General features: G+C 40.8%; 1 protein-coding gene across 2 annotated transcripts in view; it reads left to right on the top strand.

The window, feature by feature from the left end:
* Window positions 1–11,046, top strand: part of LOC144764007 (uncharacterized) — a 174,916-nt gene extending 163,870 nt beyond the window's left edge. For both annotated transcript variants that reach the window (XM_078650136.1, XM_078650135.1), the window contains 2 exons: window positions 2,350–2,499; window positions 10,557–11,046. In XM_078650136.1, coding sequence (XP_078506262.1) covers window positions 2,350–2,499; window positions 10,557–10,597 — 191 coding nt within the window. In that variant the 3' untranslated portion in view covers window positions 10,598–11,046. The remainder of the gene's footprint in view (window positions 1–2,349; window positions 2,500–10,556) is intronic.
* Window positions 11,047–11,674: the final 628 nt, after the last annotated feature.

The raw sequence follows: 11,674 nt of genomic DNA, 5'->3' as shown, positions 1-11,674 counted from the left end.
CCGCATCACACATAGAAAGATTCCTCTCAGGATTCCCTTCCTGCACAAAAACAATCCTCGCTGTAAGGCTGCACTGTGAATGACGGGCATCTCATAGCTGTCTGGGCTCCAGCTTGTGATAAATGGCAGCTAGGGGTCAGAGGAAGGAGGCATAGATGAAATGATGGACAGCTTGACAATTATAGTGTAAAAGTGGAAAAGGATGGTATTGAAGGTGAGGGAAAAAGGTAAAGGTAAAGGGGTAAAGGTCAGTGACTCTATAAATAATAATGTGGTCAGACTCTAGAAGTTCATTAGTCTCTGGGAACTGGGGACCGCCTCCATGGTGGATGGCATTTCCTTAGGTGTATGGCCATAAAGACTTACCCCTCAAATCTCAATTCAGAAGCTAGAGAAATTAAAAAGGTATGTGTATGGTCAATCATAAATTCAGCTCAGACTGGTAAGATAGTGTGCACAAAAGCACATGGGTAATGGGAAAAGCCTGCAAACTCTGAATGTTTATTTGAAGAAAGTGTAGTAACATTCAGAGGCAGCTGCTCTGCCATAGATCAATCTTCTGGCCTGAACGCAAAGAATACGCTTACACACCTGCAGATGTACTGCACAGGATACTGATTCACCATTGGATGGAGAAAGTGATGAACAGGGACATAGAGTGATCTCCTGTGCATGTCCTTAGTTACAATCCTCTCCCATAGATGACTATCAGGGAGAGAGAGAGAGAGAGAGAGAGAGAGAGAGAGAGAGAGAGAGAGAGAGAGAGAGACAGCCCTAGGGAAGACAAGTTTTCCTATTGAATGATGCAAATTAGATTGTGTTTGCCTTCAAGGCGATCCTTACTTGCAAGGGGAAGATTCTTAAGTTAACCAGGGCAGGCTTTGGTGAGGCTAGCATGGATTTTTGAGTCTCATAGCCCAGGGCTTCAAGTAGTTGTCCAGCGGCAAAGAGAAACTGCTTGTGGGAAATTGGTTCTGTCCTCCATTGATCATCACTGGAGCTGCACCAGAGGAGAACCTGTCTCTCCATGGATGGCTAAGCAGGCCTACAGGCACTGTTTGACCATGTCCATTCTAAGGGAGATGTAGAGATCTTGTTGAGGAATAATCCTTAAGCCCCCATGGCATGCATAGTACTGTGGGATATTTCAAAGGGCTCTTCAAATGGCCCGAAGAGCTCTGTGTTCCTTAAGTCCAGACTGGAGTGATAGGTGATGTAATTTAATTCTCCTTTCAGAAGAAATATGTAACGCCGGAGGAATGGCTAAAGCTTTTCTTAAAAACACAGCCATCCATTTAAGCATATCAGCTTCCCTCACCTCATGGTGATTATTTGTTACCTTTGAGTTCTCAGATATATCATGGAGAATACCTTTGACCAAGGGTGCAGCATTTGAAACTACCACGGTCACATTAGGTGAAGATGCACTTTTGGTGCTGCCATGTCCTTGGATTGCGGAAAACATTTTCTGATGGTAGAGGTCAACTGGTGCCCTCTGCTAGTGATACGTTGGTTGACAGCCAAGCCACGCATTGCCACAAAGGGGTTCTGGGAACATCACAGCCATTGACTTCAACAGAGTAAAAGAGCCTACCTTTCTCATGTGAGGAGCTAGGTTTGCAACTCCCTGTCTTTCGAGTAGTCTATAAATGTCAAGCCCCCAGCATCCTCTCTTCCTGAATGGAGACCCAAGGTTCCACCAATGGACACTGTTCTAGAGGAGTCTGTGATTCATGCCCCTCAAAAGGCTTCCCCTTACCAAAGGATGTATAATCTGTAAGCCATAACTCTATCTCCTTTCAAGCATGTATCCTTAGTTTGCTACTGGGACTACATAATGTTTGTACATATATCAATGCTTCCTGTTTAGTTGCACCTTTTGGGGTACATTGTTCACACCATTGTTGTAATACAATACTTCTGATTGGAGGGAATGCTAACTTTGCAGGTGAAGTACATGGAATGATAAATACCTCGAAAGGCAACAGATCATATACGGTTGATCAGAAAGAACTAGTTGAGAAAAACAAAAGAATCGAGCCCACACATATGACAGGCCCTTTTACATGCATGTCAAAGGAATCAACCTTCATAGAAAACCCTTGTGGTTGTGAATGCCACATAACACTCAATCCTGCCAATAACTTTGTTCTGCTGTAGCATTCTTCTCAAGTGGATGAAATCTAGATTAGAGCAGAGTACAGGCACGAGATCACCATGAGTCATCAGGCTGAATGGCCAAGTGATAGGTGGGGTCTAACTGGTCAGAAGATCCTGAATCAGGGTCCAGAATACATGAATATTTAGAGCTTGTAATGTTTGAAATGCTTTTTCTTTTCTATATTCCAGAAAAAATGGGTGATTGCACAAAGGTGACAAATGTTACTGAAACTATAGATATCTGTAACAAATGTAATAATGACAAGGACTGCCCGGCAAATGAAAAATGCTGCGCTGGACCGAAGGGGCGCGAGTGCCATCAACCACTCAACTTTGAGGGTAAGAAGTTGAATCACTGTTTGCTAGACAGTGGATCAGGTACTCTACTTCACAATTTCATGTACATGATTTCACCAACACATTGGGCTAACTATGCCAGGGACCTTATATACATATTCGCCTTTACACATGCACCAGGTGGTAGATTTTATGTATCAACATCTGTCATAGCAGATGATGAATTTAGAATCTATTTGAAATTGGCACCAATGACGTAGTCAGCAGGTTAACCATCAATTATACACAGCTATTCAGACGATCAATGTGTGTAAGCGACCACACTTCCTGGTGCTGGGTCCATTGTGTGTTGGTGACAACCATTGAACTTCCAGGGAGGGGCTTGGATCTCCTTCTGGGAATTTGCAGAAGTAGGTTCTGTTTCTGATGTGCTCTTTGATGACATTGTGTCTACATACAAAGGAGATCAACAATGCCACTGTGCTGCTTCATGGGAATAAGCACCAAGAGAATACAAACAAATCCAGTAGCACTGAAACAGAGGTCAAAAACAATAACTAAATGTTTTGTAATAGTGGGTAACTAATACATCTGAAGTGTAGGGTACAACTATAAACACCATAAACCCATGATTTAGAAAATTGACAATTTTAATGATCAAAACTGTAATGCAGATTTTCCTAGCTAGAATAGTGAAAAGAAAGTCATGAAGATATGGACGTTAATATTATGTTCCCTTAACGTTTTACATTTATTATAGCTGCTGTGAATCACAAAAAAACTGGTTGAGGTGAAGTTAAGCCATTAATCAGCCACAATCGTAGTCCATACAGGGCATAATAGCCTCTTTTCTTGAGGAGAAGACAATATTAACCTCATTGAAAGAAACCCAGCAAATACTAAAAATCTTATTTTTTTTAGAAGTCCCAGACGACTCATCAGGTGTATCCAGGAGCCTAGACGCTTGAGCTTCATGCATTCGGTTGACATTCAGGTTTAGGAAGAAACATGACGAAGCAATTGAAGCTGAAATAAATAATCAAAAACATTTATATTATAGAAAAAGATGGCAACATTAGAGAGACAACATTGACCTTTGTGTCTTTTATTAAAATCAAGACTTTCCTTCTCTATCTGAGACCTTAAAATCTACAATTTAACACAGAATTAGAGGATCATATTATACTTGTATAAATGATAAATAAATAATCTTAGGTCCAGTAGAAAAGCAGATTTCTAGCCATTCTTAGTTCTGAAAGATTTGCCATAGGATGCCAAAGAGGCAAGGAAATTCAGAACTGAAGGAAAATTGTCCAAAAAGTGATAGTGAATCATTTGCACACATCAACCAACTCTAAGCCTGCCAAGTCACCTGGGCCCAGGAAGATGTCATTAGGCTAGCAGCAGAAGGCAAAAGGCCCATTAGTGACCAAGAATAACAGACATTTTGAAGCCATCAGCTGTGGCTTAGCAGATAGGACCGGATTGTGACTCTTGCTGTGGGGATTTTAGAGGAGGCGAATGTGGACGAATAGGAATATGTATGGCCGTTTTGCAGAGAGAGATTGGAACAAGGCCTGAGCCATACTGAATTAGGAAATTAGACCAAGCAATGTCTTCCATATTTGAATCTGAGCCAGGCACCTGGAAATCATGACTTTAGATTGGGTAGTGAATGTAGTAGTATGCATGATGGAATGAATGGTATGAATTTATGATGAATTTATGGGGTTCTTTCTTTGTCCAACTATGTATCACTTAGATTGACTTATAGAAAGTGTTGCTTAATTTCCTGTATGCAAATACATTGATATGTATTTATAAGAAAAACAGAAAAAATGAAAAATAAAAATAATATGTTTGAATAAATTAAATGTCTTTGTGAAATATATATAGCATCCTTTGTGAAATATGCTGTGAAATAATCACTGGAAAAAATATATAGGTCTGACTAGAGGTACTTTAATGCTTTAGCCCTAAGCTACTGTACCAGTCTCTGAGCTTGTAGGTCCACACAATTTGTATTCAGTCTTAAGTAATACAGCTTTGTACCTTTCCAACAAAATAGCCACATTGGCATTAACAGTGAAACAAAAAACTTCATAAGCCCAGTTAGATATGGCAAACCACTCAATCCATTGACTCCTTGGCTTGTTCTGCAAGTTCAAACTATTACTATGTGGATCCACCACATCTAAGAAAGTGTCTTGGTCTGAGACCAGCCCCTCTCAGGACCATTCTTTGGATATCACAGAAATACATTAATGTTTACTTGTTTTTTTGAAATCCCGGGTTTAGAAATCAGAAAGGCCACACTCATGTAATCCGTAATTTTAATTTCTAATATTTATGCCATGCACCAAAACGCTCTGACGTCTGTATTAACAATACCATCTACTTTTACCCCATCATATGTTTTCATCAATGCATCCAGAGAAAGACATGAATAGGTATCCCAAGATCAAGCCGTAAATGTATGTAGGTAATCGTGGTACCTATACATAGTAAATTACTCCAGCTCTGAATCTGCTCCACAATAGGAATGCATGCTGTTCTTTCTAGTGTCCCTGTCATATCGTTAAACAAAATGTCAGTGTGTGAAGTATAGTGAGCCAGCCACGAGGCCACGGGACCTCAAGTAACAAGAAACAGATACAAATCCCCCAATGTATGCAAAATGTATATGATTTGTGATTTTGTGGTTGGGGTTTGTAGAACTGTGGCGCTCACAACCCTAAAAATACCCCCTCAACCTAAAACCCTAACCTGCCCTTACCCCTAAATATACCCCAGTACCCTAAAACCTAAACATACCCTGAACCCTAAAATTACCATCTATACCCCAAAACCCTATCTCACCCTGACCCCTAAATTACCCCAGCACCCCAAAACCTAAATGCACCCTGAACCCCAAAAATACCCCTGCACCCCAAAACCTAATACACACCCTGAACACTAAACATACCCCCTACACCCCAAAAATACTAACCCACCCTGACCCCTAAAAATACCCAGGTACCCCAAAACCAAAACGCACCCTGAACACTAAAATTACCCCCTACACCCAAAAACCCTAAACGACCATGGCCCCTAAAATACCCCAGCACCCCAAAACCTAAGCCCACCCTAAACCCTAAAAATACCATGGCACCCCAATACCCAAACATACACATAACTCTAAAATTACCCCAGAACCCCCATAACGTATACTCCTACACCCCAACCCCAAACCCTATACTTACATTTAAAAAGCATACGCTTTTACCTTTCATGCATTTACAACATATTTCGTTGTAAAAGCATGCGTGGTAAAAACATATAAAATGTAATGCCATTGCGGAGTAATGGTAATTGCGTTGTCTTGGTATGCGGGGTGATGGTATGCGGGATAAAAGAATTGTGGTAATCATTGTTTACCGCTTTGAAGTGGTATTATTTTTTAGTGCAAAACTCTGTTTACTATTGTTAGTAGATAGAGTTTTTCATAAAAATCCACGGGTGGTTGAATAGGAACGCTCATGTATCATCCTTTCCACTGCTTTTCATTACGTTCATTCAACTTCTCTCTATAAAATAAGTTTTGCAATGGAAAGTAAATTTAAAAAAAGACTTTTGCACTGGCTTACTTCAATTTTGTTAGGCAAACCCAGTGCCAATGTTTTCTAAATCTCTGCAAAGTAACAGTCACTCAGTTCTGTGTTGCCCCAGTAAAGCACATCATGATACAGCCCATGGTGTCCTACCCTTGCTTGCGTAGAATGGTAAAAATTCAGCTCAGTGCAAAAAACCTATAGCATCACGTGACATACCTCAACCTCACAAGATTGCCACATATAGAAAGAAGTTGCAGGGCTTTGCTAATGATGTCTTAACCACTAAGAGCTGACAGCTTATTTTGAAAACAAAGAAATGTTTCAGAACTGCCCAAAGTAAAGTTTGAAAATTTTCCCCTGAAAGTAAAGTACTTTTCCTACAATATATGTTGAATGTAACTCTGTGTAGAACAGATGTGTGGAGGAATTATATGTGCACTTCTGCAAGGAGGTAGAGTTAATGGAATGGTCTTGCTCTCCTTTACTCTAGTTGCTGTTCAGATGCAATGCACATAGAGCTTTCTTTTTTGTTTCTTTTTACTTTTTTTGTGATGTTCTACTGGTGTTTTTCTATTGTTTTGCAAACTTTGGAAATCAACATTTTATCAATGTTTATACAGCTCTCTAATGGAAACAACTTTTCCAATGCATGCATAATATGCTGTTTTCATTCCAGTGCAGCATTTGTTTCAGATTAACCAGGACTATTCCCGCCCACTCTGTTGACAGTGTTTGCTGGGCTTCTGGTTCACTCTCTGGAGCACAGGCTTTGCATTTTGTTTTTCCTATCTATGTCTTCAAGTATAGTGCCTCGCTCAGTCTGACTGGTTTAGTGCATGCTTAATGGCTCAGGACCTTCAGCTTTAGAGTTAGGTGATCATCATACTCCATCCACCACTCTATCGGGAATGAGTGAACAGTCATGGGTCCACCAGCGAAACCTTACACTGATGGTCAATGGCGATCCCGATTGGGCCCTAACCTTGGTTGAAAACACCCAGGGTGCCAGGGAAGAGAATTGTTTGACATTCCTGAAAAGCCCCAGTGCTTTGAGGGAAGCCTTTTGTTATCAGCTTCTCCAAAGGCCTGAAGTCTCTGATCTCTAAATATGGCTCACTGCGGTGCATCTGCCAACTTTCAATTACGCCCTTTATTATGTTAGAAGATAATAACCTCTGTGCACAGTTCACTATCCTAATCAATCCTAAAAGCTCTAAAATATGTAGTTGTGGTCCCAGGAGCCCACACTATGGAACTTTGTGAAATAAGTAACCATCCCATTTGCAATGCTGCTTTATTAGGTACCTGGGCCAAGATTTATCAAAGGACTGTGTTGCCCTTGCGTCATGCAGGGTGACACAAGGGTAGCGCCATCCTTAAGTCAGATTTACCAAGCATTGCAAACCCACCTTGTGTGGCTTGGTAAAGTGGAATAACGCAAGGCAGTGATGGTCACTGCATTACTCTACCCTGCGCCATGAATATTTTACATGGGTGGAGAGTGGGTGTTTCCACGCACCCACCATGTATTTTGCTGGATACCCAGATTCACCAAGACACATAAACCTGGTAATGCATCAACATTGTACTCATGCCCAATGCAGGTGCCACAACGAGAAATATCTTTACTCTGCATCAAAAATAAATAAAGGACAATGCCTCTATGGATAGTGTTTAAGCTGGTGGTGGGGGGGGGGGGGTTAAAAAAGAAAAGGAAAGAACATTTAAACTTACCTTAGAAGCAGCTGCCTCTCCTCTGTCCTCCTTGCCATGATGCAGGATCAGGAAGCACCCTGTCTTCCAGACTCTTCTATCCAATCATGACACCACTGACAGTAGCATTGTGAATGGTCTGAGCGCTGTGGTTCAGTGCTCAATTGGTAACAGGGGGCCTGTAGATGTTCTCCATCCAGGCTGTGAATTGCATCCAGTGGAGAACATGCAAAGTGCACATGACTGTTTGGCCAGCCCAAGACGGACGGCCAAACTCTAATGCACACTTGGAGAGTGCCTACCACTCCTCCCCTGCTTTGTGGGCAGCCCTGCCTCGCACCTGCAGAGCCTCTAGGGGAAAGTAAAATGATAATAACGTGGCATTATTATTATTTGATTTTTCTAGTGGAGCAACGCTCCTTCGCCTTATCAGAGGAGTCATCCCTGCCCAACGCAGAGGGAGAGCAGGAATGTACCATACCTTAGTACATTTGGCAAAATCCTGCCCTCTCCATTTGGTGCAATTCAGCGCAGCAAGTTGCCTTGCTGCATTGCGTTGCATTAAATATTGATTAAACTTCCCCCAGAAACCTGGCAAATTTCTGCACTCTTCACATTTCAGTGAGTGATCTAGCAAATGTGCAGTAATTCATACCATGTTATGCCCCTACTATGAAGTGTGACACATTTAACCACTATTGGCATTTTACTTAACCCCTTCCATGCTTATGACGAGCTCAGCTCGTCATGAGGCACAGTGGAGCTGTGCTCATGACGAGCTGGCCTCGCCATAACAGCTGTGGCCCTCCCACGCGTGGCTAATTCCCCACCTGTGCGGGCGTTCTATTGGAGTGGGCGGAGTCATGACGAGTCCATCTCTTCATGAGCACAGCTCCACTGTGCAGCATGATGAGCTGGACTCGTCATGAGTACCGCGGCCCCTCCCCTCCCGCACCGCTGGGGAATTTGCCCCGCGTGGAAGGGGTAAAGATCTGGGAAGTGATGTTTTCACTTTTACAACTATATGTGTGGGTCAGTGGATCCTTGCGTGCAAAGCACTGTTGACAAAGGCAACAGAACTGGATGAAGGTCTCGCACATGACATATAGACACATTGTATCTGTAAATATTGGCATTACTCTTGTCCAGAATCTGTAAAGTGTTCGACACCCTCTACACATACAGGGTATACACCCATTACAACGCATTTTTTACAACGCACTACCATTACAACGGAACTTTTACAACGCAAATACTATTACAACGCATTTATTTACAACGCATGTTTTTACAACGCAGGTACTTTTACAACGCATACCATTACAACGTAAGTATTGGTAAGTATATAATTATATTTAAAATGTTATATGTTAGGTTTTTTTTAAAGGGGTATTTTTAGGGTTCAGGGTCAGTTTTGGGTTTTTGGTTAAAGGGGTATTTTTAGGGTTCAGGGTCAGTTTTGGGTTTTTGGACAAAAGGGTATTTTTAGGGTTCAGGGTCAGTTTTGGGTTTTTGGGTAAAGGGGTATTTTTAGGGTTCAGAGTCAGTTTTGGGTTTTTGGGTAAAGGGGTATTTTTAGGGTTCAGGGTCAGTTTTGGGTTTTTGGGTAAAGGGGTATTTTTAGGGTTCAGGGTCAGTTTTGGGTTTTTGGGTAAAGGGGTATTTTTAGGGTTCAGGGTCAGTTTTGGGTTTTTGGGTAAAGGGGTATTTTTAGGGTTCAGGGTCAGTTTTCAGTTTTTGGGTAAAGGGGTATTTTTAGGGTTCAGGGTCAGTTTTCAGTTTTTGGGTAAAGGGGTATTTTTAGGGTTTAGGGTCAGTTTTCAGTTTTTGGATAAAGGGGTATTTTTAGGGTTTAGGGTCAGTTTTCAGTTTTTGGGTAAAGGGGTATTTTTAGGGTTCAGGGTCAGTTTTCAGTTTTTGGGTAAAGGGGTATTTTTAGGGTTTAGGGTCAGTTTTCAGTTTTTGGGTAAAGGGGTATTTTTAGGGTTTAGGGTCAGTTTTCAGTTTTTGGGTAAAGGGGTATTTTTAGGGTTCAAGGTCAGTTTTGGGTTTTTGGGTAAAGGGGTACAGGGTAAAAATAAAATAAAATTAAATTTAAATTAAATTAATTAAATGAAATTAAATTAAATTAAATTAAATTAAATACAATTACATTAAATTATATTAATTTTAAATAATATACAATTAAAAAAATTATATATACTTACCAATACTTACGTTGTAATGGTATGCGTTGTAAAAGTACCTGCGTTGTAAAAAAATGCGTTGTAAATACATGCGTTGTAATAGTATTTGCGTTGTAAAAGTCCCGTTGTAACGGTATGCGTTGTAAAAATATGCGTTTTAACGTCATACATCCCACATACATTGCTAATACACTTTCAATGTGTACCTGTCACTCCGCCATACATTGAATGCTTATGCCGCCATACATTGAATGCTTATGCCATACATCCTGCAATAGATATTGACTTGCAAGAAGGGATTAATGTAAAAGACACATTTCCCAAATCTTTTAGCAGACCCTGTTGTGGTTGGTTTGCCCACACTCTAAAACTACTCTGCGTTGACTGCACTGTCCAGATCACCCAGGGTGGTTACCCTGTGAAACTGCGCCATCTGATTAGACTGTAAAAGTGCTTGGAAATGTTCAATGGTGTGTTAGGGAAGCCATGATATGCAGAATGATATTATACACTGTACATTATCATGCAAAGTGAAATTGATATCTATTTTCAGTGTTGAGTGTAAATCTTCTCTCATTGACTCTGCTTTCGTCTTTGATGGTTACAGGGCTTCCAGTCCCTGAGGAGGACCAGGGGACTAAGCCATGACCACTGGATCTTCAGGAAAAGGATACTTCAGATGAGCAGCAGTGGCTGGCGGCTCACACTCATCTTGATATAATGATGGTGTTTGTTGGAACCTCTCTACATTTGAAAAGGGCAGTGAGGACTCACAGAAGGACTTGTTCAAGATTGTACATCACAAGAAGGAAAACCGCTGTTCTATCTCCTGTCTTCATGTCTCTGTTGCTGGGTCCTGGGCCAATATCATCTGATCACTAGCCCTGCTCAACAATATCACAACATAAAACCTTCCAAAAAATAGCAGTAATGTCCCAGAATTCATTCTCTCATTAAATGCCACAGCTATGTTATAGAATGGACAGCTACTTCCTTCAACAAAAAGAAACTACTACAGCATGTTACTTTTTGTTGTTTTTAAAAAGAGCAGTGCTTTCCGGAGTAGCACAATGATAAATTGCAATCTGAAAGTGCAATTCTCTCTCTTGTGCTGTCCTTCTTTCTATATCTCTTGCTCTCTCTGATTGCCTCTTTTTCTCTGTGCTCTGTGCTAGAAAGCTAATTTTTCAAGGAAGTGATGCGGAAGTTGTTTTTTTTAGAAACTGGAGCAATGTTAGAACAGATTACAGAGAAATAATAGCAGCATTTTGGGGGCTCCATGATCTACAGAGAATATAACAGTGAACATCTATGCCAAATGAACCTTTGCCAGCATTTTTGCCAATATCTTTGGCCCAAACAAATTGAACCTTGTTAGGTTGGACAGAAATCATACAGTGGCACCGATGATGCACTGACAGCACTCATTTCCCTAGATGTTGCTGCCAGATTGCATTATTGGGAAGAAAAGGATGAAATAATGCAGAAGATAAGGTCAAAAGGGGACTCTGTCTATGACCGAAACTACTTCTATCAAGAGACACCCGATGCAAGTACAATGGAGTCATCAATCTACTACAAGGGACAATAAAAAGTTACAACTAACCACATATTAACCAGTAAATCAAGTAAATGAGATATTGAATATTTCTGAATCGATGCCTTGTTAAGGAAGAACACATTAGTTTTTATGGTTTAAATCTTTTTATTGATTTTCAGTACAGG

Source organism: Lissotriton helveticus, chromosome 6 (assembly GCF_964261635.1).
Source record: "Lissotriton helveticus chromosome 6, aLisHel1.1, whole genome shotgun sequence".
Classification (NCBI taxonomy): Eukaryota; Metazoa; Chordata; class Amphibia; order Caudata; family Salamandridae; genus Lissotriton; species Lissotriton helveticus.
The sequence above is the reverse complement of the archived record's forward strand: the minus strand, read 5'-3'. Positions and strand labels throughout refer to the sequence as shown.